Source organism: Bos javanicus, chromosome 4 (genome assembly GCF_032452875.1).
Source record: "Bos javanicus breed banteng chromosome 4, ARS-OSU_banteng_1.0, whole genome shotgun sequence".
Lineage (NCBI taxonomy): Eukaryota > Metazoa > Chordata > Mammalia > Artiodactyla > Bovidae > Bos > Bos javanicus.
Window position 1 is genome coordinate 69487587 of NC_083871.1, and position 27957 is coordinate 69515543.

Consider the following 27957-nt stretch of genomic DNA (forward strand, 5'->3'; position numbering starts at 1 on the left):
ATGAGTTTCAAAATCTGGTTTCCGAAGGAGAAATGAGAGGACACAAGCCCGAGGTTGAATGTTGCACTAACCGAGCCGGGACCCAGTGATTCCCATAGGGTGTCTGCCGGCCTCCAGCAAAAGAGGAGCCTCCTGCAGCCGCCCCCGCCCGCCTCCCAAAAGACCGCGCTTCAGGGGTTTCCGGGGATCGCGCTGCCAGAGGTGCACCCAAGCCCTGGCACTCTGGCCAGAGCCGCTCCTGTTGCTCCACACGGCGGCCTTGTTTTTGTCCTAAAAGCCTGAGCTGAAATAGAAAGCTGGGGAGTCGAGGCTGTGGTTGCCTTGCACATGTGCGCCTTGGTCCCTCAGGGGGCCGGTCCCCGTCCTGGACTGCAGTCCCTTGTGCTGGTCACTCACACTCGGCTGGCGGAGCCGCCTACTGGATATGGGGACCGAGATGTACGTGTCGCGCGGTGGGAGGTGCCAGCACAAGCCCTGTACCAATTTCCCGGAGAGCCCTGGCGCCACCGGGCCGGGTGGGGATGGGGGCGCGGACGTGCCGGCCCGGGAGGGGGGTCCCCCATCCCAGCTGTTCTCTTGGCCCCGCAGCACCCGGGACCCAAAATAGCCAGTTCACGCCGGGTCAGCCCGATGAGAGCCGAACCCGCACCGCTCCCCAGCAAGGGATCACGGGCCCAGGGCCTCTGCCCAGCGGTCACATTTCCACACGGAGCAGTCTCGCAGGGGTGTTGCGGGTGCGCGGATCGCGGCCTGATGGGAAGATGCGGAGAGTGCGGATGAGACCCGAACGGCCGGGAAGAGAGGCAGCGCTCGCTCCTGCCCAAGCTGGGGGCTGTCCGAGGCCGCCAGGGTTCCAGGCCACCAGCCCAGCCCCCTCCGGCTGCTAGGCCCGCGCGCCAGGCCCGGCCTCCAAGGGCCCCGGGCTCCGTACACCCGCGCGGGCCGCTCCGGGCGCTCCTCGGCCGGCGCCTTCTCTCTGGCGCGCCCCTGAACTTGGCACAGAAGCCGCCGCCCAATAGACACTTCGAACAATACGGGAGAAAAAGAAAGAACGAAAGAAAGAAACCACTTTGCCGGCATAAACGCTACGAGGCACTCTCCAAGTTTTCCTGGCTTCTCGTAAAGGTGGCTGAGGCCGTTTACAGTAAGAGCAGAATAATGTTTGCGACTGTACGACATAATTATCTCCAGACTTGCCTCTCCCCCGCTCCCAGCTAGGGTTTTCACCAGCGAAAGCGGCTAATGCATTTGCACACATTAAACATCTTGAACGCATAATTACAGGCTGCAGACAGCCTGAACAATAAAATATCTCGGCTCGATATTTTTGGAAGCCTTTTGCGACTATGCCTGGAATAAATAACGACCGCTTTCTATGTCCTCAGCCATCTAAACTGCAGCCACCGTAATTTTAGAGCACCCCCACCCCATCCCTTCTGGTGCTTTTGAGAAAAGGTGCCTGAGGTGAGTGGGGGTCTGTGTATGGGAAGGAGGGTGCAGCCTCCTGGAGAGGTGTCCCGCAATGAGGGAGGGCTCCCAGGGCTCTGTGCCTGGACAGGGGTGACTGGAATAGGGAGAAGAAAAATAGGTTCCCAGCGGGAGGCCACCTTCCTCTTTTGAGGGATGTAAGTGGGGCCCTCTAGGCCTTACAGCCTCTGGACACTGCTCTCCCCATCCTTTTCCTCTTCAGAGGCTAAACATTTTGGAGAAGGAGCTGATTATCACCTCCCCCACTTCGCAACCATCCTGAGAAGGGTGTCTTTAGATGGGACTGGTTACTGTTACCTGAGAAATCTGCTGGAAAAGAGCTCCCTGTTGAAGCAGCAAGATTGGGAGGAGGAAGCTGGGAGTGGTTATTTTCTCCCACCGAGGCCAGGGACGCTCTAGCTTCCCTTGAGTCTTACTTGCTGTGTCTGTAAAATGGAGATGATTATAATAACCACGGGACCTACTTCACAGGTTGTTATGAGGAAGCACTTAAAATTTTTTTATTGCCATATAACTTACATATATAGTGAAGCATAAAAATCTTAAGCACCCAGCTCACTGAATTTTTATATGTGTATATAGTTGTATAACTACTACCCAGATCAAGATACAGAGAATTACTAACCCCCAAAAGGCTCCATGAAGAAGCACTTTTAAAACTAACTTTAGTCAGCGATAACATTATTGTCTCTAACTCAAGAAGTCAACACCCTGGTCAAGTATGTGGAGCCTGTTGACCCTCAGCAACAAAAATTGACAAACCAAATATACACAGAAAGGATATTTACTATTCACACCATGGTTAAGGGCTGTGAGAATCTCTGAACTGAAGGAGCATGGATGGGTTTTTGTCTACAAACCCCCAGGCACACGGAGATTTGGGGGAAAATTGAAGATAAGACTTCAGTCCGTTTTGAGACCATGGGGTTCTCCTGTTGCTATGTGCAGCTGGGACTTTATATCCTGGGCTGGTATGCTCAATTCCAGGTTAGGGCAAGCCCAGCAGAGAAAGGCCTGAGAATCCCTCCCAAGGGATAGGAATCTGATTCCTATAGGGGTAAGGTCTAAGTTTTGGGGTGTCTTATTTCAGTGTCTCCTCTGAGTACAAATCTAGGTTGATATGTGGAGGGAATTTCCTACAGACATGTTTGGCCGTGAGATGAACAGGGCACCCTGTTTCCTGACAAGTGCTATCCCACTGGCTAACACATGAAATTGGTACAAATTGCAAACAATACAAGAGAAGTTACAGCAAAAAATGAATTCACCATCTGACCCTCTGACCCCCAGTTTACTCCATAGGAAGCTGCTGTTATTGGTGGCTTGACTATCCTTCCAGCTCTTATTACATACACACCTCCTTTTTTAAACCACACTGGTAGCCCTCAATATGCATGCTGCCCTGGCCTTGGATTTTTTTCCCTAAGTAACTGTCCAAGACAATTCTCGATGACACATGTATTGGTTCAGAAAGTTATGTTCAGCCCTGGTGACTCAACCCAGCTGACATTCATGCTAACCTTGTGTGGCCTGGCACGGGGGAAGGGTCATTATAGCCTGGATTCTAGATCCTGACATACCTCTAAAGGACTTGGCAACCTGCAAAACAGTCAGCTAACTTGGCTCACCACCCATCATTAGCAGCAACCCCAATCACTCCTTGAGTGACCAGAACCATGCTGGGGGAAATAGTTAAGGCACTGACCATGACTTTTGATCTACAACTATTCTCTGGAGTCAGGGGAAATTGGAAGTGCCTCTTGGAATTTTTAACTATTTTGTCTAATAGCTGTAAAAACTGTGCTCCAGTCATTAGCCCACCCTGGGTGTCTGCCTCAATCGATCCTATTTCCTCAGTCCTCCTTGGGGCCCAGTAGGATGGCTCTCATCCTGGCCCTCACCCAGGCCTGAGCAGAGGGAGGAGGGCACAGTGGGACCTCAGCCCCAAACCTTGGACCCCACAATGTCTGCCAGAAGACATCGGAGGAAACGCATTTACCACCTGGGCGACCTTGACGGCAGCCGATTAAACTTTAATCCGGGGTGTGTCCTCAACCTTGCCGTGTCATTTAAACACATCAAAGGTCATAAAAGGATTCCAATGCCATGAGCGGGTCCAACGCGGGCCTGCAGGGAGTCAGCGTTTAATTCTGATGGATTTCCACAGCCAGGATTGGGAGCACGGGGCATGGCAGGGGGCCATAAGAAAGAAAGAAAAAGGTTTGCTTTCCCAGCGGAACTCCAGACTTCAAAAAGCGGCGGGGGAAACCGAGTCTCGGGCTGGGGAACAGACAGAGCCCTACAATTCCGATTAACTGGGAAGACATCTAGTGGGAAGAGGTCGCAACTGCAGCGACGTCTCTCGAGCATCCTCTGCCTCTGCCTGCCGCGATCCTGACTACTGTTTAATTGTGAGGGTGGGAGGACGGAAAAGAGAAGACCCTTTCTCCCTGGCCGTGCCTTCGAAGCAGGCGACTATCTCAAAGTTTTCCAGTCAGGGCAGAAATCCCACTCAGTGCCGAGACACTATTTCTACCTCGGAGAGGACAGGTCCAGCTCTCACTGGCTTTCCAGTCTCCAGGTTCTGGTCCTAATCAGCCAACTGAGGCCACTTGAACCCAGGTTCCTCTGATTTTCATTCAACCCTTACTAGGGATCCTGAACCCAGAGCCAATAGAGTGGTGAACTGCACGTGTGGGTTCTCCTCCAGTGTACTGAGTGACTCTGGGAACCACAGACAGCGGCAGAATTCATGGGAGGCAGATCCCCTGAAGGCCATCCCACCCAGTTACCTGTTCTGAGCTCTCATCACCCTCAACACCTGCTGGTGGTGGCCAGGCACACTGCAAAACTGAGGAGCCCGGCTGCCCAGGTGCACAGCCAGATACAGTGTGTTCTCACCACATCTGTGTGGTGGAGCCATTGCACCTTGCTCCATCTTCTTCTTCTTGCCCAGACTGTCTCATTTCTATGGAGGACCTGGTGCCTTTAAGGACCCTGGGAGAATGAACCACACTATGAGTGCTATCTCTTATATTAGCTCTCCCAGCTGCACCAGTGCCTCTCCCTAACATGGATGTGGGCAGAAAGACAGGCAGATCCTGGGCAGGCCTCCTCCTCAGAGATGCCAATTACAGCTTCTCTGTTGGCAGCTTCACCTGTTTAAATCAGGGTCTTCTCCTCGGGCCCTCATGGCTGACCACTTTAGCTGGATCTAAGTTTCCCTTTTGTTCCACTGATTGTGGCACACATCATCTAAGAATCACTAGGGAGGAGGAGCCTCAGGATACTTTCCAATGATACAGAAGGACAAAGCATGTGTATGTGTCACATTTCTATGTGTGAATCCTGGGACTTCATGGATCCACTGATAGACTTTCCAGGCCCTCTGGGGTGGGGCCTGAGAGGACAGTGATGATGCTGAGAGTTGCCCTCAATAGGAAGACCCCATCTTATGCTCATTCCAGGGCTGTTAGAAATGGCCTCCTCCCTCCTTTTGCCCATCAAGTTGCCTTCTCCAAACTCAGTCGTGTCCAACTCTTTGTGACCCCAGGGACTATACAGTCCATGGAATTCTCCAGGCCAGAATACTGGAGGGGGTAGCCTTTTCCCTTCTCCAGAGGATCTTCTCAACCCAGGGATCGAAGCCAGGTCTCCCATATTGCAGGTGGATTCTTTACCAGCTGAGCCACAAGGGAAGCCCAAGAATACTGGAGTGGGTAGCCTATCCCTTCTCCAGCCAATCCTCCAGACCCAGGGATCGAACCAGAGTCTCCTGCATTGCAGGCAGATTTTTTTTTTTTTATCAACTGAGCTATCAGGCAAGCCCAGCTTACTATACTCCAGGGCTTAACCACTCCCTGATTCTCACAGGAGGGCTTAGGGAACCCTGTTCTTTTTTGTGTTACCCTACACCCCCCACCAAATGAAAGTAACTAGAAACAGTGGATGATACCATCATAGGCAAATGCTTTGAAGCCCTTTACCAAGGTGTTAGCCAGCCCTGTCACACACTGAAGTGCATCTTCTTCCCTGAAGTGCATCCCCAAAGTAGTATAAGAGGTATGGTTCTTTCTGCCTTCTCCTCTTCATACCTCTTAGCTGGGTGAATCTTATTCCTCAGTAGAGAATCCCTTAGGTTTTATTGAAACTGATACAGACCATTAGAGCAGTGGTGAGTGGAGTGAGGTTTAGGGGGAAGGACTGCTGATATAACCAGCCTTAACTTTAGGGAATGAAAAACTGAGACTTGGATCCTGTAGAAAATGAACTTAGGATCCAAGGGCCTGAAACAATCTGGGTTCCATGCAAGCTCTACCAGCTAATGTGTGTGCTTGGAACAGAGCTGACCCTTTACTCCCTGCACCTACATGAACAATTCAGGCAGCCCCCCTCCCAGCCCACCTGGCTAAGTCAGCACTAGACCCATGGCTGGATCCCACAGCCCCAGCTAGCCCGCTTTGCTCTGCTCCCAGCTCAGACCCGCAGGGATGTCTATTCCTCTGGGTGACAAACGAGTCTGTTTGCTCTCAGTGACATCAAATTACTTTGCACCAGCCAAGGGTCCCATGACCCGACATAACCCCACATTAGGTCCTAGAAATGTAAAGAAATATGGCCTTTTTAAAAGTAACTGAGAGCACGTAATTGCTAGCAGGCTCCGGAGGTTGTCCCAAGTATGGCTCAAGTCCTATGACGGGGCAGCGGAGACCAGCCAGAATTCCTTGCTTGGGCTCCCTATGGTCAGAAGGTTATGCCCACATTTAACTCTGGACTCGAATCAGTTTTAGAAAGCTCAGATTATTTTTGTGAAGTTAAAGAAATTGCAGGGAGACTTGCAACCTAAGCATCTTTTCCACACCAGTGGCTATCGAGGTGGGGTGTGTGTGGGGGGGGAGTGGGTGTCGGGGGAAGTCAGGCTTCCACAGAGAACCGGTTTCTGTGGAGCTTTAAAAACACGGGCCTGACTTGGGCGGCCATGGCTTGACTTTTTGATGAGAATTATGGTTTCCTTGGAGAAGGAAATGGTGATCTACTCCAGTATTCTTGCCTGGGGAATCCCATGGACAGAGTCTGAGCCTGGTGGACTACAGTCCGTGGGGTCGCAAAGAGTCGGACATGACTTAGCGACTGAGCACACAAACACACATGGTTTCCCTACTTTTTATTTTGCACCCTCCTATCTCCCCTTTCCTCTGTCTCCTGGCTTTGCTGCAGTAGCTTTCTTCCCTTCTCCCCCTTCCTCTGAATCTTCCCATTTCTGCAGTCTCCACCCTGACCCTGGCCGGAACGTTAACCCCCATGTTGAACTCCATCCTAGAATCAGGAGATCAGGGAGCCCTGAAGAAGCTGCCCAGTAGACCTGGCAGGGATTGGTCTTGCTAATGACCTTCAGGCTGCAGGAAAGGGACTCGATGTCAGTGTCCCCAGGGGCTTCTGCTAGCTGTAGTTGGGGTTGTCAGAAAGTTATATAAAAATCTGTGCACATAATTTCTTCTCTTGTTTAATTTACACATCCCTGATGGGTTTACCCAAATAGTTCTTTTCTAATGTAATGAGGAGTTGTTTTAGCATACATTAACATTTTAGCATCTATTATTAGCATAAAAATATCCCCGAGTAAAAGTGTCCCAGATATTTAACAACTCCTCAAAAAACATTAAGGAGCCATAAACACTCCAAATGCAAAATAACCCAATACTCTGCCACAGAAAGGGTGACTGATATCCACTGAGAAAAGTAGGATTAGAATTTATTAAGTAACTGGTTGGTGCAGGATTTTCAGATTCAACGGTTTGCTGGTTTCCATTTTTACCTTCTTGCTTTCTAAAATTGCCAACTCTTTAAGTTAAATCATGTTTCAGAGGAGGATCACGTGCATTGTCAATTAGACCACCAAATTAAAACAAAGGAAGCTACGACACCACTAGTACTTCTTTTTAAAAAATATTTTACTGTTGAGATTTTTATAAAATACACAGAATTGAATTTCTTCTTGAAAACTGTGGTTACTGCGATGATGTATCAACCCAGAAAACCTTTCCCTTAATCATTAGAAATCGTTCTTTGCTTTCTAAAAGGGGAGGAGGTGTGTTGAAATGAGAAATGGTTATTTGCCCAATAAGAAGGAAATATATGTCAATTGAGGACATAGAAAGGACGGAGGCATGGTTTTTATCTCTCCCCCAAATCCTGATGCAGCAGTAGAAATCTTCAATTAAAAGATGACATGCTTATGGAAAAGGGTAACAAGTGTCTACATACGCATTTTTGATGAAGAGACATAAAAATTCAGGCGAGATGCCACACTCCTTCTTTATCTAGATTTCTCTCTGGTGGACCCTCAAGTTCTTTCTAGATTGTAATCAGAACAATTCAAGTTCAAACACACTGACCCCTTACCCTCAGACATAGGAAGGATTCCTTTTGTTAAGTAATTTTGTTCAACTTGAAATTTATTTTCAAAATCCTATGTTGGGAGTGGAATGATGTGATGTCAGGGATTTACTTTAAAATACTCCAGGAGAAAGAAAAGAGTGGAAGTGAACAGTGAAACATGAAAGACAAAATGATAATAGGGGTTGAAACTTAGAGTTGGGTATATAGGGGTTCATTGTACTTTTCTGTGTGTTTGGAAAATTCCATAATAAAAGTTTTTTTTTAATGTGTTAAGCAAAGGTGGAAAAATTATCCCTGCCAGGGGGCTCAAATAAAAACGTAGTCCATCGGGTAGCACCTGGAGTTACCCTTTTAATCTTCGTTTTTCAAGAATGGTAAACGACCTTGCTCCCTTTTTCATTTCTCGGGAATCAGCCCGCCATCCCCACGCTTTCTTTCCGGCAATCTTCCTTTCTCAACCCATAAACTGAGCATCCAAACCCGAGGTTGGGGGCTGATTAATGGAGCTTCCGTACTCAGCTCCTCTGAACAGAGTGTAAATACCCATAAAAACTAATATCAAAAGTTTTTATTGAGCTGCTTCGTTTCCCTGAGCGTTGGGCCGAGCGGGGCCAGAGCAGCGGGACAAAGGAGCAGCAGCTGAGCCACAAGAAATGTCGGCGTTTTTGGTTGGCTTGGCGCGGCCCCCAGAGCCAGCCGGAGTTTCTGGGGAGAACATCCAAACCAGGTAAATGCCAATCGGGGGCTTGCCTTCCCCTGGGGACAGGTGTATTTGGAAAACGGCGGCGGGTAAAGGAATGGTGAGTGGATGGAAAAATCAGCAAAGGTAGGGAGACGCCAGCCACCCCGAAATATGTCACCAGACTGGTCTGACAGGGTGAACTATTCTTCCTCAGGACTTGGTAGGATGCCTGTGTTTCACCCACAGGACATTGGATGTCCGTGTTCACTATGGCGTGAATCTGTGAGTGCCTTATGAGGCACACGCATCCTTATGATTACCGCATATCACTTGCCTGTAAAAGTCTGATCACACCTCTCTGTTCTAAGTTCCCCTTTCTCTTGGCCGCGCTAGTGAGTTTCATCCCTTCCTTAGTTGACTGCGTTAAGAATTTGCATCCCGGGTCAGGGACCTGGGAGTCTTTGGGGAGGAACGAACTCCCGCGGGCCCAGGCCGCGTGGCCGCTGGTCGTCTGCACCGGTTTCTCGGCGAGAAAGCTGGGGGCTCCGCGGGGCCAGGTTTACTGTCCAAGCCCCTGTTTCCTTCAAACGTTCGAATGTCTTCAGTGTATTTGTTGACATAATGAATCCACAGCCCCCCCACCCCCCCGCAAGAGCCGATTTCCTGTTTTGTTGTGGGGCCTGAGTGAGCATCGAGCGAGGAAGGGGGTGGGGGCCGGCGGGTGGGACTTCTCTTGGGCTGTGGCAGGGCCGTACGGACAGCGTCGGGACGGAGATCTCTCGCCTCTTTCACGCCCGCCGCAACCTCCCGGGATTCCTCGGCCGTTCTGCGCTCTCCCAGCGGCCCGGCAGGGTGACGGCGAGCTCACTCCCCTGGTGGCGTGAGTCCCGGAGTCCGCCAGCCAGCTGAGGACAGCGCGAAGGCGCTTCCTCCCTGCGAGGAGCGCTTCTCCGGGTTCCCTCTGCTTCTAGCGCAGGCTTCGGTCCTTTAAGCCGAGGCTGAGTTTCCAGGTCCAGTCAAGAGCCGGGCAGCGGCGGCAGCGTCGGGGGCAGGCAGCACTCAACCTCATCGTCACCCAGGCCACCGCCACTGGCGGAATCACCCACCCATCCTGAGCCCGAAGGCGGCGGGTCTCAGAGGCGAGAACTCCACCTTCACTCCCAAGTTTGCACCAATCTTGCGGAGTCTGGGCGCCGCTGGCTGGCTGGCGCTGTGCAGAGGGTCCTCAAGGGAGCTTGGGAGACTTGGGACTAATTGTTCTAAAACGGGGATGGCGCCCCTCTCCCTGCTCAGGGACTTTCTGTGAGAACTAGGAAAGGGCAGTGCGGGAAGTGGGGTCCTTCCTGACGCTCTGGTCACTGGTGGCCTTGAAGGTCTGGTACCAGAAAGAACCCACCAGGCAGAGCTGCTGCCTCCAAAACCTTACTCTCCTCAAAATTCACAGGATGAGGGCATTTTCAAGACAAAGTAGGGGTCTTTGTGGATTTTCTTAGACCTTGCACACCCTCCCATTTTCACCATGTTAGCGTTTGGTCACCATAATGCCAAGTGACTTCCCACAGCCAGACACTGTTCCTATCACCTTGGGCCTTGTGCTGCCTTATTCATGTGTCAAATACAAAAAACAAACAAAATACACAAACAAAAAAACCCTAAAGCTTGAGCAAGTGACTCAGGACATGCTATTTCTTTGCCTAGTGGCCAGCATTGGCCCAAATTTCTTGAAAACCTACCCTTTCTCCTTAAGTAAGAGTTCAGCTTCCACAAAACCCACCATGAACAAAGTTGTCCCTCACCTGCATCCCAAAATGTCCAGTTGACTACAGTATTGAAAGTGCTGTCCTGTTCAAGTGTTTTTCCTTTTCTCTCTTTCTCTCTTAGCTAGCCTCAGCTCCTCAGCCCTTTCCCATTCTCTAGGTCTTTCTTCCTTTGCCATTATCTCTGAGCCCCATATCCCTCGTGCCCTGGGAGAGAGAGGGTTAAGATATTCTGCAAATGCAGCTCGTAAAGCTGCTTGGATACATTAGAAACACATGAATATCCTGAAATACAAAGTGTCTTTAAAACCAACCCAGGAATGTTTATCCTAATGCTGGATGGATGCAGAGAAATAGTGCCAGAGAGCAGTGCTGACAGCCTCCTCCAAGTTAAAGTGAGAGCAGGTAAATTTCATTTGCTAGTGAAAATCAAACTCGATTAAAACCTGGGTTTCCCTTTGTCCTCTTCTCTTCCAACCCTGGGAACCCAGGGCTTCATGGCCAGGCTGGCAGTGAGTCCCCCCCATCACACCTCCCCCAAAATAACACCCAGCCAGGGTATTTTTCTTCCGCTCCAGAGCAACCAAAACCCCTCAGGGCACCCCAGCCTGCCCTAGAAGGTCTGAAGCCATGTCTGCCAAGGGGCTGGTAAGAGAAAGGATCTGGCAACTTCTGGAACAAAAGCTGCTGGCCTCTGATCTTGCCATTGCTGCCCGCTGAGGGCCCCTCTAAAGGAAAGCAGGGAACACGGGGCAAAACCCACCTCCACTCTGCCACCCTCTTGCTCAATGGGCCATGAATCTGCTGTTTACAGAACCCAATGGGTGCCATGGCTTCCCAGCCTAGCCTACAAAGGGTCTGAAGATAAAAACTGTCATTGCCATGATTCAAGTTGAGGCATCTCCCCGCAATCCCACAGGAATTTCTGAGCCTGGTAGATGCCCCCACCCCAAAAAAAAAGCAGAGGGACAGTTCAGAGGGTCTGGCCCAAGAGCTGGGCAGGCAAGGGAGTCTTGACCTTGCCATTGGAAAGAGTCTGTGCTTGCTTCCCAGAAGGCTCTCCAGTTCTTCACTGCCCTCCGACCTTTCCTTTTCCAGCAAGCTGGTTTAGTGGCTGCCTGGAGGACTAAGAGGCTAAGAAACAATACTGGGAACTTATAATGCATCTCTTAGGTCCCTCAGCAATGGACAAGAAGAGGGAGAGAAAGAGGTTTTCTTCAAAGTAAGAAGAAATTCTGGAGAACCAAAATTATTCACAGAGTTAATCCAAATTCTGTAAACCATCTCCACTAGATATAACTCAATATCTAACGGGACCTGCAGACTTTTAAAAACAGTGAAGGCATGCCAGGACATCACTAAGTTGTCTGGTAGAAAAATCACTTCATGTAGATTGAGATCTAAGACAAGAAGGAAACAGGCAGGCTGCCTCCCTGTAAGTAATCACATCTCAAGAGTTTTCAAAAGTTGATACAGATATTTAGAAAAAAAAAAAATATCCCCATAACCTGATCACTAAAGATCCACCTCAAAGCGCAATAAATAATTCAGGCCTGCCTGAAGCCCTTCCTTAGCGGGGTCACCAAGCTTGGGTAGCAAAACCTAATTCGAGATGCAACCCAAAGTCTTCCCCTCGGTGCCGTCCCTCCCAGACAAACCTGCTTGGGGCTTCTCAGCAGACAAAATGAAATCTTATCTCACCATTTTTGGTGAGGAGGGACCCAGTTGGCTTTGGCAGTCTGTGGAGCTGGGGCCCTTCCTCTGCATTCAGGGCTTGGTCTCCGGCGAATTGGGGAGAGTGAGGGAAGAATGTGGAGCTGGCCTTGGCCGCGGTGTGCACCGGCAGGCAGCTGCGCCATGCCATGACCAGAGGTGAGCTGGCACAGGCGCCAGCTGGTGGGGGCTCTCGGAGCAGTGTTTTCGTTTTTCCGGGTCTGGCTAGAAAACAGAAGAGGCACGAAGCTCGGGCCAAGAGCAGGGCGGAGGCAGAGAAGAAGAGTCTGTAAACACTGCCCCCAAAACTCCGAGAAGGCAGTAAAACAAAAACAAAAACAAACCTGGGTAACCAAACGGAACCAGAAACAGGAGGAATTCTAAAGGAAAAAGGAATCAGGAGTGAGGGGAGGTGGGCAGTATTCCTTGAGAAGCGTACGGAGTCTCCAGGCTTGCAGGGCAGTTCTCACCATGGCTAGACTGCAACTTTCAACTTGACCTTGGCCTCCAGCCGTGTCTGACCTGTATGTAAAACAGCCCTCAAGTCCTTGGGAACTGGGGCCTCAAACCCTACCCTGTCTCTTTGTCATCATGAGTTTTACAATGCCACTTGGAGGAAGGAAGGGGGGTGAACGGGCCGGAAAGTAACACAAAAATCAAGTCCCTACAGGGGCTGGTTCTTTAGGCTGCAAATGGCCAAGTCAGGGAAGAGGTAAACTGGGGGCAAATCAATATTTACCCGGAGCTACTAAAAAGGCAGGAGGGAAAGGGCACACTGGCTATGTGTATGGTAGGGAGTGGGGGTCATAGAAGGTTTTATTGGGCAACACTTACATTGGTCCGGACAAACCGGGGATCAGGGTGGATAAAAGCCGGAGCTCAGCCTCCTTGGTTCGGACACTTCAGGAAGACCAGAAACTTTAGAGAGCGCACTGGGGTGGGGATGTTCACAGTGCCTTGAGCTTAGGACTGAGTCTGCAAGCTGAAACAGGAGGCAGGTCCAAGCCTGGCTGCTCACCAGTCTGCCTGGGATGGGAGTCCAGCACTCTTCCCAACCCTCATGTCCCGATACAATGCACCCACTTTCACTTTGAACGCAAGTCCCCTTTCTGGGTATCTGAGCAACTCACAACATTCACAATCGGAGATGGAAGTATATGATCCCAAAGGCACAGGACCCCAGAATTTCTCACCGAAATGTGGCAGCCGCTTGGCTCTTCCAGCATCAACACCCCACTGTGCTCTCAGGAAAGGGCTGCATTTCCCAGGCACAGAGGGCAAAAGGCTTCTTCAGCTGGTTCATGTACAGAGGAGGGCCAGGCATCCTCTCTGCCGGCTGGAGTCTGTGCTCTTCCCCAGTACTACCTGGGGAAGCTGGGGAGGGAGATGTGAAATGGCCCCAAAGAGTCTCTTTCTCTTGTCCCAAAACAGAGTGTGATAGAGAATGCCCAGGTGCCTGGAGAATCAGCTCCGGCCCAGGCTCTGTGAAGCCTCATTAAACCCCAGGAGAGAGTCCCAACTCAGCACCCAGCTGGGGCCTGTTCCTCTTAAACTCCTTCCAAGACAGGCCAGACTGGTTGGAGACAAGGGAGCACTGAAAAACGATGCTCAGAAATCGGTCTCTCCATCTCAAAGCTTCTGGAGGAAGAAGAGTTGCTACTGGGACAAAGTGAGGAACAAAGTCTGCATATAAACGTGTGAGTGTGGCACCAAAGTACACTTGGCTGTGTATGCGCTTATGTCCGTGTGTGATTGTGATGGGTCGTCCTGAGCCTATGGGCCTAAGGGCGAGTCTAGGAGATTGCCCACCAACACTGTGGACAGAGAAGGGGAGAAAGCTTCTACATGCAGTCCGAGCTTTCCAGTGTAATGTCCTGGGACTCATGAGCCAGGCACATCCGCAAATGCCCCACCACGGCTCCCCGGAAAGAGCCAAATCGCGAAGCTGTCGAAGCCGACAGCCGAAAGCGCAAGTGTCGGTGCAGGCGTCTCGCCGCAGAAAGGGGTGCGGATACCTGTAAAGAAAACGGCGCCAGAGGCCCCAGGAAACACCCAGCCTGGTCTACGGCGCGATACTTTACCGTCCCCAGATGCCCGCAGATTTACCTGACCTGTCCCCACCGCCTCAGGTCGTCACCCAACATCTCGCCCTGTCCCCTCCCCGCCGTACGCCGCTCCGAGCCCCACTGGGAGACGGGAAGGGAAAGCGAACTGCGAGGAGGTCGCCGTTGCCTCCCCTCCCCGCCCGCCATGTCCTTCGCCCCCACCCTACCGCACCCCCCGCCTCTCCCCTGGGTGAATGGTGCGCGGCCGCGCTGCGGGCGCTGGCGCTGAGGACGGCGCGGGCGGCGGTGGGGACGGCGAGTGTACAGGGCAGAGCCGGGCTTGGAGCCGCCCGCTTTGCATACGCCGTGGGCGGAGCGGGAGGAAGGGGGGGCCGGGCCAATGGGCGGCCGCCTGGCGCGACCCCGCGGGGCGCGATCCGCCCCCCTCGCTCGGGCCCCGGCCCCGCGCCGCGCGCTCTTCACTTCTTGGGGGCTTTTTAAAACAGCGCCACTGGGGTCTTCTCCATGCGGCTCATGCTATGACAGCCTCCGTGCTCCTCCACCCCCGCTGGATCGAGCCCACCGTCATGTTTCTCTACGACAACGGCGGCGGCCTGGTGGCCGACGAGCTCAACAAGAACATGGAAGGGGCGGCGGCGGCGGCGGCGGCTGCGGCAGCGGCGGCGGCTGCTGGGGCCGGGGGCGGGGGCTTCCCCCACCCGGCGGCTGCGGCCGCGGGGGGCAACTTCTCGGTGGCGGCGGCGGCCGCGGCGGCGGCGGCGGCCGCGGCCAACCAGTGCCGCAACCTGATGGCGCACCCGGCGCCCCTGGCGCCCGGCGCCGCGGCCGCCTACAGCAGCGCGCCCGGGGAGGCGCCCCCGTCGGCCGCCGCCGCCGCTGCCGCCGCCGCCGCCGCTGCAGCAGCTGCGGCGGCGGCGTCGTCCTCAGGAGGACCGGGCCCCGCGGGCCCAGCAGGCGCCGAGGCCGCCAAGCAGTGCAGTCCCTGCTCGGCGGCGGCGCAGAGCTCGTCGGGGCCCGCAGCGCTGCCCTACGGCTATTTCGGCAGCGGCTACTATCCTTGCGCGCGCATGGGCCCGCACCCCAACGCCATCAAGTCGTGCGCGCAGCCCGCCTCGGCCGCCGCCGCCGCTGCCTTCGCGGACAAGTACATGGACACCGCCGGCCCCGCGGCCGAGGAGTTCAGCTCCCGCGCTAAGGAGTTCGCCTTCTACCACCAGGGCTACGCACCCGGGCCTTACCACCACCACCAGCCCGTGCCTGGCTACCTGGATATGCCGGTGGTGCCGGGCCTCGGGGGCCCCGGCGAGTCGCGCCACGAGCCCCTGGGTCTTCCCATGGAAAGCTACCAGCCCTGGGCGCTGCCCAACGGCTGGAACGGCCAAATGTACTGCCCCAAAGAGCAGGCGCAGCCTCCCCACCTCTGGAAGTCCACTCTGCCCGGTAAATGGCGCCCCCTTCTCAGCCCCGGTCCTCCGGTTCCGCCCCAGCTTCTCCTCCGCTCGCTCCTGGGTCACCCTCGTGCCCCTCTGCTCTCTCCCTGGCCTGTCCTAGTGGTGCTGCACCCCTGGGAGCCCGACCCTGGCAGGCTGGCTCTACCCTCACTGCCCTGGAGTTGGGCTGGTCCTGGCTCTCCCTGGGTGAGGGATGGCTGGGAAGAAGCTCGTGCGGACCCTCGCTGGCTTCCTTCGCCCTCTGCGCTCCGCCCTCGCCAGCCCCTGACATGGACTTTAAGGATGGGAAATTGACCTGGAAATGGTTTATCAAATTGCCCGTATTCATTCTCTCAAAAATGTCTTCAGTGTAGAAGCATCAAGTGTTGGGGCTTTGGCGACATAGAAAGGAATCAGGAATGGAAGTGTTGTCCCCTGAGCCTGGAGGCTAAGATTTGAGCCGCTGGGCCAGGAGATCAAGCGAAGCCCCGCCGCTGTGCGGGCAGAGTGGCCCAGGCTGGGGTAGTAATTGGATTTCGGCGATTTCATTTCAGTGCAGAACTTCCCATCCTCCCCACTGACCCTCCAGGTTTTGGCAGAAGGGCTGGATTGTACAGCGGTGGCAAAAGGCAGCCAGGCACTGCAAGGCGGTGGCTCAGAGAAAGCTGTCGCCTGTGTCCTGGCCTGGATCCGATCCCTCTTTAACTTGCCTTCTTCCCTATCTTCCAGACGTGGTCTCGCATCCTTCAGACGCCAGCTCCTACAGGCGGGGGAGAAAGAAGCGTGTCCCTTACACCAAAGTCCAATTAAAAGAACTCGAACGGGAATACGCTACAAACAAATTCATTACCAAGGACAAACGGAGGCGGATATCAGCCACGACGAATCTCTCGGAGCGACAGGTTACAATCTGGTTCCAGAACAGGAGGGTCAAAGAGAAAAAAGTTATCAACAAACTCAAGACCACTAGTTAATGGATTAAAAGTGGAGCTAAAGGGCAACTTGAAGAAATGCTTCAGAACTCGTTGCTTTGCTCAGATAATGGTTATAATGCTAATAATAATTGAAGAATGGGAAAGAGAAAGAGAGACACTGGCATTTTGCTTTTCTAAGGGGGATCTCTTTCTCCTGTGGAATCTACAACTCTTTTAAAACTTAAAGAAATGGTAAAGACTGCCAGTTCTCCCGCCAACTCCGACAGACCATTAAATGACAAACTCTAGAGTCAAACATCAGCCCCCCAAATACGCAATTTCAGATAAGTTTACCCTTTTACTGAAATCTTGTAAGTATTTATGTGACCGTTGTATTTTAGGACACTATGTTATGTGATAATGATCAATGATCGGAAAGTTGGTTACAAATGCAAGAGGCTGTTGTAAACATCTGCTTGTCTTCTGGGTCACCATTACCATCCCCTTTGCATGTTAAGTGACTGCTCAGGTAAATCTTAGTGAAATTCCTACCATTGTTGTATATTCTGCAAAACACGTCATGTATAGATTTAGAAAGGAAAGGAGAAGAAGGTACTGAAATAATGATCTTGGACTATTTACTATGAAGGGGCAAAGGGAGAGAAAGTTCTTCTGAGGATCGAGGATCGTTTGTCTTGGGAGTAAATACAACCATCGGAGTGAGCCTTTGAGGCCATAGGAGAACCCCGGGTTGGGAATGTCCTTCTGATAATAATTTTTAATTGCTTATGACAAGTTCTTTTTTGTGACATTTGGACAATATTTTCTGCCCCAATATAATCTACTTTTCAAAGGATTTGATACATTTAAAAATATTTAAAGCATCAGATAATTCACAGAATTCACTTTATGTCAGATCTTCTGAGAGGTCCCACCCTAACATGGTGGCCTTTGGTTTGAATACAATTAATGTTTCACGTAATTTGATATTTCCCAATATTTACAAACATTGGCTAGAGAAATAATTTTTTTTTTATTTTTAGAAAACTCAAAATGGAAATCCATTCCCCTAAAACATTTAGATGTTTACATTCTATATGTTTGATCTGTTAAGGGATTAGTATTTTTTCCTTGTTTGTTTGTGTTATGAGACTGCATTAGAAAGTTTAGGGGTTCATCTTCACAGCACATTTTTAATCAAGCAGTTATTTCAACCAGCACATTCATTTTGTTCATATTCACTATAAAATGCTATCTTGTAAATAAAGACATTCAGCACACTGTGAAAATGTATTTGTGCACCTGCTTTTCAAATATTTCTACTAAAAATAATAGTTTAAAAAAGCCTTAGACCTGTAGATAGTTGATATAGTGGTATTAATTATGTTAATAAAATAGACACTGTCATTAAAATCTGAAGGAAATAGTCATTATTTTCCTATGCTAAACATGCACTTCACAGAAAGAAAAGGAGCCGGTGGTTTGTCCTATACAAACCAAGGACCATTCTTTTCTATTATTATTCAGCTTTTTTTTTTGCTACAAATTTTTTAAGCAAAGGGAGAAATCCCTCACAACTAAAATCCTAAAAATTTAGATAAGTGCTTTAAGAAGGTTAAAGTTTCAGGTATTCTGAAAAGAAGAGAAAAGAAAGGAGGAGGAGATAGTATAAATTCCCAGGCTCCCTGTGGAAAATGAAAACCAGTTGTTTAGTATCAGTGATGCCCAGGCTGTCGTATTTTAAAATCTGCTGTTGGGTCTGCATGTATCTGAAAGGGCAGGTTTTGATATTTGTTGAAATGACAGGACTAGGAAAGGCCTTAAACCTTGACCTTGATGAAAAAAGACAATTTGTGACCTTGACTTTTGACAGCTCATGAATTGGCCTCAGCTGGATTAGTAGATCAAGGGCGCCACCTCGCGTTGACAAGCTTCCTTGTAATTCTTCAGCTTCAAGGGAATCAAAAGGTCTTACCTCCTTGACTCCTTGTTTTAGAGATTTGGTACTCATTTCTTTGGCACCAGATGGAGCAAATTTGAATATATGTAAGTTATACATGTGCCTGTATATGTGTGAATATATATCATATGTGTATACATGTATACATTTGCATATTACTGCTTGTGTGTGCTTGTATATATATTTGTAGAATCTGTACAGATAGAGTATCGTTAATTAGTGATGACCCAAGATGGTGTAATTTAAGGTGATTTGAGTGTTGAGGTCCAAAATGTACCTTATATGATGAAGTTTTGCTCCTTTTCTTTAATGGCCGAGTTTGATTTGTATTCATAGCAGCTTCCCCTGCATCAGATTTCTGCAGATCTGCTTTAAAGCTGTACATTTTTGTTACAGTCTAAGAGGTGTTCTTAAATAACCTTTCTTTCTTGGCCCTCACCCTCCAAGGTGGTCTACCATCCTAACTAGAGCTGTAAGGGATCTATACGGTAAATAAAAAGTTTTAGATGCCTTGCTAACTCTAGAGCTCTAGAGTTACATTTCAGAAATTCAAAGAAACTCACCTCTTAAGAGGTCAGTATGGAGAGCTTAAAGATCTCATATCTATAAAATGACCATAATATGGATGCAGAAGGAGAGTTATCCTGGATAGCTCCGCGTCGAGTGCTGTGCCTGGGTGGTGTGCAATCTTATACTGATGTTTTCTAAGCTGCCATTTGATTTATGGAAGAAATATATACATTTAATATTAACAACCACCATCAAAACTATACTGACAATAACAGTCATATTTACTACTTATTGACCCCTAATGACACATTGGATGCTGTATGTAGACTCATAACTAATACATATGTATGTTTCTATATTTAATATACACATAAGGTGATGTTTTTGTCAAAAACATGCTATGCTGCGCATATATGCATTGAAATGTTGGTGGAACCAAGATCTTTAGGATGCAAAATTTTGAGATGAGGTGAATTTTATCTTTATGTTAAGACAAAAGTAATTGTGAACTGAGTAATCTTATTCATCATTTTATGGAAAATAATATCAGTTGATAACAAAGTTGGCTGACGCCAACAGAAACCTCTCCAACCTGAAGACTTAGAACTCCTTTATAGATGGAGAATTATAGAAAGAATCTCTAAAGCTGTCTAAAAACAGCATGGTCTTGAAACGTACACATGGAATGGTCTTGTGAAGTGCAATCTAGTTTTGCTGCCCTGAGGATTTTCACTCCACTTGTGGAAACAAATGAAAATGGTGCTTCAAATCAACCTCCCCACATCTTGTTCTACAGCACTCCGTTTCTAAACGAGCTGCCACCAAGCCAAAGTAACAACTTTCTCCCAAAATGTTTAAAGTGGTGGAAAATCCCCTCAAAGCTGGATCAAACTGTGTGTTTACGAACAGCTCCAAAGGGGACTCTTCTGTTGATGGGGGATATTTTTCTTTAGATGTAAGAAATATTCTGAGCCTCAGGCCTAGGAAGAAGGCCAACAGCAGCTCTGCAGCAGGAATACCACCCTTTTCACAAGCCATCGCCACTGCAGGAACTCTGGGTAAAGTAGTTTTCTTTTTTTTCTCCCTTCAGTTTTTGAAATTAATGACAGAAGATATTTCAGAGGTTGTTTTTCTCTTTCTCTCTTTTCTGAAACAGTTATTGATAATGTTGATTTTACCTTTTACTTAAAATTATCATGGATCTACCAGATAACCTGAAGTAAGCATGGAGTGTGATGGTTCCCTAATACCCAAATAGCAATTAATCTAAACCTTTAGAAAATAGACATCCAGGAGGATGCCCGCCACCATATAGGAATAATAATGCCAGACACTGGGATAGTGTTGTTGAATCCCTGATTCAAGTATATTTCTTTTCCCCAAAAGGGATACCCTTTCAGAGTAAGAAATTATAATATGGAAACAGCTACACACCATTTCCATCTATCAAATTAACAATGATTTTTAATCCCGTAATGGACTGTCATGTTACCATTTTTTAAAATTGTAAATATGGGACTTAAAAAAAACTACTCTTTCCATCTGCTCTTAATACTGTCAAATTTATTAAGGTATTTTAAGTGGATGATTGTAAAGTGCCACTTTGCTTTTCACTACTATTTATGCCTGATACAGAGCTTAAGCCATCTATTTAAACTGGTTTTCTTTTTTTAACAGAAAACTAAAATTTTCAAGAAAGGGTGAGAATTATTCTTTTTAAAAATTCAACCTATTTGAGATATTTTCTTGAAACTTCGCGAGGCAGCGAAATTCAGCTGAGGATGATAACATATGTGTGCGGGTAGCTAATGACAGATTTCACCGTATAATATATGTGCGGATTACATCCTGCTGAGTGTGTTTGGAGGGTTTGGTGAGGGTGCGGGTTCTCGCTCCCGTCTGCGAATTCCCGAGTTTCTTTTGTAGCGGAGACGGAGCCTGCCCGGGACTGCTAAGCCCCAGACCGGGTGGGTTCAGAGGCGCCCTTCCGGATTTGCGAACTTCTATGGAGGAGACGCTAGGGGCTCGCTGATTTATGCGCATTCTTTTAAAGTTGATCGAATGCGTGTCAGCAGCCCAAGACCTGGAGAATCAGAGAAATGTGCAGCAAGTTGCTCACATCCCATTTTTCATAAGCAGAGATGTAGCGTTATCCAAGAGGCCTGGGGAGATTTATGCTTCGGTTTAGGACACGCACAAAATAATTAAGTTTTCATCCGCCAGGCCGCCGTGTAAATAACAGCCGGCTTCATTCTTTATGAAAATGCCCACTTACTGATCGGCTGCTTCAATCCTAGCGCATCTACCTAGCGCCCGACCAATGTCTGAAAGGTGTTTGCTATTTTTAATTTGATTTTCAAGGGAAGGGGAAAAAAAAAAAAAGGCTGGCACAGAAAAACTCCGTGGAAGCAGCCAAGGCCTCGCCACAGTTGATTTCATTTCTGCCTGGCTCCGTCGCGCCGCCGAAGAGCTGGATCTACCGGGAAGCGGTCATCACGGCGAGGCCTTGGGGATGTGCGAACCTTGGCGAGCAGTCGCGCAGTGGCGCGGGGGCCGCCCCCTACCCCTCAGGGACCGAGGACGCGCGGGAGAGGCGCCGCAGCGGACCCGGGAAGCCACCCGATGCCGCGCCCCTCGTGGGCCGAGAAGGCTCAGAATTCTCCGCGCGTCGCTAGGAACACTCTCCTCAAAATGGAGGCGCAAAGCTTTAGAGAGCCTGCCTCTCCCAGACGGCCAGTGGCCGGAGGGGGCGTGCATCGGGACGCTAGCCGAGGTCAAGGCCCAGGCCCCCCAGTCCCGCGCGGCGCCCCGCAGCTGCAGGCTGACGTCACCGCCGCCCGCGCGGGCCTTCGCGGGTCTCGCTGGGCGTTATTTGATGCGGACAAACCGAGTCCAACGAAAGTCTTGGTGCGGGTCCCTCTTCTCCGCTCCCGCCCCTAACTCCCCACGAGAATAATCGGGTATTTAATCTCTCCCGGTCTTAATTCTTGGCAGCGTGGAAGGTGGTTTGCAACGGGAAATAAAACTTGACAGGAGCATTTGCTCTAAAAGGGGTTCTGAGACGGGCTTAAAAGAAACCGTGTTTTTCTCCACCAAATACTTCCGCTTTCTGAGCCCCGGCCTGATGGGTGGGGTGGGATCCGAGGGAACCCAGAGCGGGCCGGGCAGGTTGCGGACCCAGGCGGCCTAATTCGGGTCTCCCGCCCCGGGGCCGGAAAGCAGGCTCGGCCTCACTGCGCCGGGTGCCTCGGCCGCGCTGGACTCGGCTGTAGGTCCGGGGCCGCCCGCAGTCCGAGGCCAGGACGGGGCGCATGGGAGGTTGGCACGGGCAGGGGTCCGACTGGCATGCAGAGTAGTACCCTGGCTCTGGCTGAGGGCGGCTGGGGCTAAGGGAGAGAAGAGGGCGCTGGGGTGGGAGGCGGTGGAGGGGGTTGGACTTAGACCGCTCGACTTAAGCTCCGAGCCTTTTGGCTCACGGGAGATAGGGACAAGAGCTCGCGAAGGCGATGGAGAGACCACTGCTGGGGGCTTTGTTCTGGCTGCGGATCTGAGGACAATGCACAAAATGGAGGGGGAAACCGGGTTGAGGGGCATGCGTGGGTGTCTGGGCTGCTATTGGGTGGGAGAGGTTGGAAACCTCAGAACCCCCCTCCTGTCAGCTTAGAGAGCGCTCTCCTCTCGCGCCATCGCCGTCTCCACGGCCAGGGCCGGTCGCCGCGAGAAGGCACAGGACACGCAACCGGCCGGCTGCAAGCGGGTTCTGATAACCGGAGATCGCGGACTGGAGGTAGCACTTTCCTGGTGATCAACTCCTTCGCCTCCAGCCATATTGAAGCGGAGTTCGCACAGCCAGAGGTGGCCCAGGCTCTGTTCCCGTCGAGTCCCGAAGAACTGAGCCCGCGGAGGCCTAGCCGGGGTGAGAGGCAAAACCTGCAAGCTCAGTAGAGTGGATGCGGCTGGATCTGAGTTCTGACCTCTGCGAGAGACAGGGAACCTGGCAGGGGCCACCAGGCCCGGTGGGCGGAGAATAGGATGGGGTAGCAAGGAGCCTGCTGGGAGCCTCTCCTGAGGCCCCTGAGGCCAGGTCTGCCCCCTCAGTACATGGCAGGCCTTTGGTGAGAACTTGCATGTGCTTCTTCTCCTGCCTAAAATATGGGCCACGAAGTGAGGTGCACTCTGCCAAAGGTAAAACTCTCTGACTCCCAGCCCGACCCCCCACAATCCCTTCACTGTGCTGAGGAGGGTGGGGGTCCCTTCCCTCTGTCCATTGCCTGCTTGCAGCAGGTCATGACTTCAGGCCTAGTGGTCAGTCACTTAAATCTGGTCCTCCTCTGAGCTTATTGCTCCAGATGAATCAAAGAGGCCTTGTAAATGACTGATTTTGTCTTTTTTTCACAGCATATAGAAAAGCAGGGCTTTATCCCTAGGGCTGCATGTGTGGAGCAGGGTCTTCAGGGGACAGTAGGCAGAAGGATTGTCTGTGAATAGGTACCATCACAGAACTGAGTATTAGGGCCCTTGGGGGAGACTCCTAGGGCAGAGTTTGAGGAGGCAGGGGCTAGCTCTTCTCCAGCCTGGAATATGAGCCATGGATTCAGGCTGAGTAGAACCAGAGGAGCCTGGGGGAACTTCCCTCAGTGGTAGCTGAAGCTTGGGGTATAGGAGCTTCCTGTGAGCCACAGCGATCAAGACTAAGACACGCTCCCACCCCCACCCCAGGACCAGAGCTGGCCTTTGGGTTGGGCTGCCCTCTGCCTTTTGTCCTCTTTATTACAGATACACTTGGCTGGGGAAACCCCGTTTGGGGCGAAGTTGCAGGGAGAATGGAAGGCCGACACTGAGAACCAGGGCTTTGCCCTTCAGCCCCCACCCCCTCATCTGTTCCCACTCAGTAGGGGAAAAAAATCTTTAATGAGTGCACAACAATAAAAATAAAAATAGTTCTTCTCAAAGGAAGTAACCCTCTTTCTCCCATCACTTTGGGACACACTAAACTAAATAGTAACCAGATTGCTTGGTTGTCTGAGACCCTCTGCTAAACCTGATGCCTCAGTAGCCACGGGAAGGATGTGGACTTCTTCAGATGTTTAAGGACCTTGGAGATTTAAACTGTGAGTCAGAAAAGAGTCAACTGTAAGTTCAAGTTCAAGGCATTACCTGTTCCTGTGCTTTAGGGAAGGGACGAAGAGCTTGGGGGAGGGGGGAACAGGTGCCTCTCCCAGCCAAGGAGATAAATTAACCCCCGCATCCATAGTGATAGAAGGAGGTCTCTTGATATTTTATTGAAGCCTCAGTGTCTCCTCTAGAGGGTGTCTTGAAATGTGATAAGTTGGCCATGATCTGCCAATAGACCATTTCTTAAGAACAAATTCTAGGAGATCTCCTGGGTTTTACCAAGGAAGACAGATGTGCCTCCAGGGTATTTCCCACTTGGACACAGAAAGCCCTCAAATGGGGACCTGGCCTCCAACCCTGTGAAGGGCTTGATAGCCATTTTCATCCTGGGTCCTCCAGCTGGCTCTTGCACCTGTGTGCAGTGTGCAAGGGTTGCCACAGTCATTGCTATGGTTTTCTAGAAACAGGTGTGACATTTGGGAACAGAGGACAGTAGGGGCTCAGGTCAGAACTAAAAAAAAAAAAAAAGGTACCTTATGTGATCCACAAACAACCAGAGATCTTTGGGAGTGAATTTTGGTCTGTCAGGTGGGCCTTGCCCCCTCCCAGGCCAGCTGCCATCCAAGATTGCCAGGCCTAGAAAATCAGGAGCTGAGTTCCAAGAAGAGAAGAAGGGACTGTTGATGAGAGAGGAAGGGAGAGAAAAAGAGCCTGGTAGGGCCTTGGAATAGAATGTTCAGAAGAAGGAGGTGAGAGGTCCAATTCAGACCGCTGGTGGAGGCCTGAACTGGGAGAAGAGTCAGGAACCTAACCAGCTTCCAGAGAACCTGTGTTTTCTGAACCGAGTGCCCTCCAGTGGCACCTCAGCTCTGGCTCAGCATAGGGGAAGTATCAGAAGAGGCTAGAGGCCACAGAAAGGGAGACTTGGCTGGAAAGGGGCAGGGCAGGTGACTGGCAAGCAGGAGCCGCAGAGAGATAGAAACAGACGATGGTTAGAGAGGAAATGGAGTGAGCGGGCAGTCTGCTGTTGGCATTCATTTTAAGGGTTATGCACTGAGCAGTCTGAGGGGCTGCCAGTGCAGGTGCTGAGACTTTGCATTCTCAGATTCAGGGACAATGAGCCACTGCCAGAGTCCAAATCAGCCCCAAAGAGAGAAGGCAACGTAGGAGCATGATCAGTTAGGGATGAGAGGCCCAGAGTCTGGAGGCACTCCCTGCCCCCCAGTTCTATCCTCCCTTGGAGTGAACAGTTAGGCTGCCTATCAAGTGATGGTCCTTTCTGCTCATCTCCCTTGAATGACTATGCTGGAAATGATTCTCTGCCCACCCCCCCAACACACATGCACACACAGGATAACTCCGGTGAAAAGGCTCACTTTGCCCTGGTGCGCACTGACCATGCCAAGGCTACCCAGCTGCTTCCCAGGCCCCTTGGCTGCAAGAAGAAGGGGAGGCGGCAGTGCTGGGTAGATGCACCTGGACACACTTTATTCCCATATCCCGCCTGGGAAGAGGCGTGGAGTGGAGTGCAGAGCTCAAGAATCCCCAGCAAGGCACGCACTCAGCCCGCCTGCCGAGGAAGGTCTGGGAGGCGTTGCAGAATCCCCCAATCCCTGACTTTTAGGGCCAAATCAAATGAAGTTTGGAAAGACTTGGTCTGCTCTGCTGAGCAAAGTGCCTCGTTAGCCGTTTCCGCCTGACGAGGCTGGCTCGGGCGCCAGCCTTCTCCTGTCCGGGTGGCCATCTCCAAATGCTGCACTGGGAGTGACGGGCCGGCCCTGCTAGGGCTGCCTAGACCGTGAAGTTTGGAAAAACAAGAAGAGATTGAAATGGCTCCCTCCCTTCTCCGCAGACACACACGCACCGTCAGGCTGCCGCCACTTCCTGCCTTTGTTTTTCTTCCTCCAAAACATTTTCGGCCTCTCACATTAGCTGCCGTGGGGCTCCGGGTTGACGATAAAAGGAAATACACGCTGAAGAGTGTCCTGCACTGTGGAGCTTCTGAGAAAGAACAGCTCGTGGGAAATCAGTCTCCAGGGCCAATGTCACAGCCGTGCCCATCTTGGACTCCTCAAAAAAAAAAAAAAATACAACTCGCACTTGGCCTTCCAGGGCGGACTTATACCCCATCGGGTGTTCTCTCGAGCCGGGTGGGCTCAACTTGGCTGTTGGGCCTCCTGCAAAGTGGAAGAGTCAATTAGGCTCAGAGCAAAGTTAAAACCAAGGACCCAAAGCTCTGCCTCCCCAAGGTTTGGTCTGATCCTCAGAGCTGCGCCCACCTCCGAACACCTCCCCCCCAAAAAACATTCACAGCATGAGTATATTCCAGGCCAGAGGGGCAGAAGCAGGCAAAGCTGGGAACCGTGGACAGCATTGGGGTTCTGAGCACCCTCTCCTGTCCCTGCTGCAGAACTAAAAAGCATTCACCGCTCCAGGCAGTTTCCCTTCTTCTGGCATCAAAAGCTTTAATGCTCAACTATCTTCACAGCAGCGCCCCCACTTGCCCCCTTCCAGGCTGCAAGACCCTACCTGCACCCCGTTTCAGTTCTGCCAGCGGCTCCCAGAGCACCTTCCCTACCCCCTGCCTGTCCTCGGGAATTCGCCATTGTCTCCTGCAGACACCCATGGGATCCAGACTGACCAGCACCCTCTCAGCTCGGCTCTCAAGAAAGTGGGAGGCACTGGTTCTGTGGAAGAGAAAGTCCCTATACCGACTTTTCTGCGATGACCCCCCCCCGCCCTCCCTGGCATCAAGGGGAAAACTGATCTAATTGGGAGAGGGGCTTGCAGCCAGAGTTGATAGCCTGGCGTCCCCCGCTGGCGGGCCACCGCAGCCGGTCTGCTCAGGCACAAGCTGAAGTTGACTGCCAACACTGCTATAAAACCCCAGGTCTGTCTAGAACTGTTTTCGGTTCTCCTAGACGCCCCCGGGCTCAATTATAGTCTTAAAAGCCCTAATACAAGTGCAAGAATTTGTTTGCCTTCACCCAGGGGCGGGGCAAGCCCCGCAGTGGTGGCGCCTTTGTTATGGCAAAGTCACTGAAACCCCTCAAGCATTCCTTTTGTTCGAGGGTCGGGGTGGCGGGGACTGGGTGGGCTGCTGGGAGAGAGTTGGAAAGAGCCAAAATCAGCCTGGGAATGACTTAAACACTGCTGTTTGAAAACCTCTCCTTCTCCCTTTTATATTCAGTCTTCAAGAAAGAAATGCTGTAGAGAAATAAATATTTTGCCTTGTTGGTCACCGATGGAAATAGAAGTTTTTTTTTTTTTTTTTGCTGCAGGGCAATCCTGCAACTGTGATTCCCGGCTTTAGGAGGTCTCAAGCTACCCTTCCCAAACAACCTTCTTTCCCACCAGAGCTTCTCACTCACACCGATACTGCCCTCTGCACAAGCCACTGTGGACAAATATGTCAAGCTGAAGATGCACAAATAATTTTAAGTTCAGCTCTCAGGGATTCAAGGGGCATGGAAGTTCTTGCAGCAAATCCTGAATAAAGAGTTCATTAAACCAATGTGTCCCAGTAGTTTGATTTGTGATACGCAACCCCTGTAAAGGAGAGGGGTAGGAGCCACATAAACATGAATGCTAATAAATTAGTTTACTCCACTACAGAGTAATTACCTGATATTATTGATATTTACAGCGGGTATTCAAATGCAATGGTGGCCATCATTTGGAGAAAATACATAATGAGAAATTTCTTTTCCAGTGCAATACATGATTAGATTTGTTATTGAGTCAGTTACAGTCAGCTCAGCAATAAATAAATCGATGTTGACACTTAAATACCAAAGATCTTAGAATTTATACTCTAAATCTCCCCAAGATATATAAATACCTTCAGCTATTTCCTGGATGGGGAAAGGGAAAAGGTTATCCTTTTTCATTTTTCAACTTTCCTTCAGCGGCATCCAGTTCCT

At 50.6% G+C, this 27957-nt stretch overlaps 1 protein-coding gene and 2 long non-coding RNA genes across 3 annotated transcripts; 2 read left to right on the forward strand and 1 right to left on the reverse strand.

Moving 5' to 3' along the window:
- The first annotated feature begins 14365 nt into the window (after window positions 1-14365).
- HOXA13 (homeobox A13) lies at window positions 14366-21979 on the forward strand. Its single transcript, XM_061414288.1, has 2 exons — window positions 14366-15545; window positions 16265-21979. The coding sequence occupies exons 1-2, from the start codon at window positions 14624-14626 to the stop codon at window positions 16507-16509; spliced, it is 1167 nt and encodes a 388-aa protein (XP_061270272.1). The 5' UTR covers window positions 14366-14623; the 3' UTR covers window positions 16510-21979.
- A 305-nt stretch (window positions 21980-22284) lies between these two features.
- Window positions 22285-27544, forward strand: LOC133246227 (uncharacterized). The gene is made up of 2 exons (XR_009735955.1): window positions 22285-22835; window positions 27316-27544. It is a non-coding gene; the product is annotated as an uncharacterized LOC133246227 (long non-coding RNA).
- LOC133246226 (uncharacterized) lies at window positions 25502-26757 on the reverse strand. Its single transcript, XR_009735954.1, has 2 exons — window positions 26564-26757; window positions 25502-26211 (listed from the first exon to the last, which is right to left on the reverse strand). It is a non-coding gene; the product is annotated as an uncharacterized LOC133246226 (long non-coding RNA).
- Window positions 27545-27957: the final 413 nt, after the last annotated feature.

Excerpts from the sequence above, each read along its gene's own strand:
- HOXA13 (XM_061414288.1), top strand. The coding sequence starts at position 14,624 with ATGACAGCCTCCGTGCTCCTCCACCCCCGCTGGATCGAGCCCACCGTC. Across the intron at positions 15,546-16,264 it reads CTGGAAGTCCACTCTGCCCG|ACGTGGTCTCGCATCCTTCA; the intron begins GTAAATGGCGCC and ends CCTATCTTCCAG.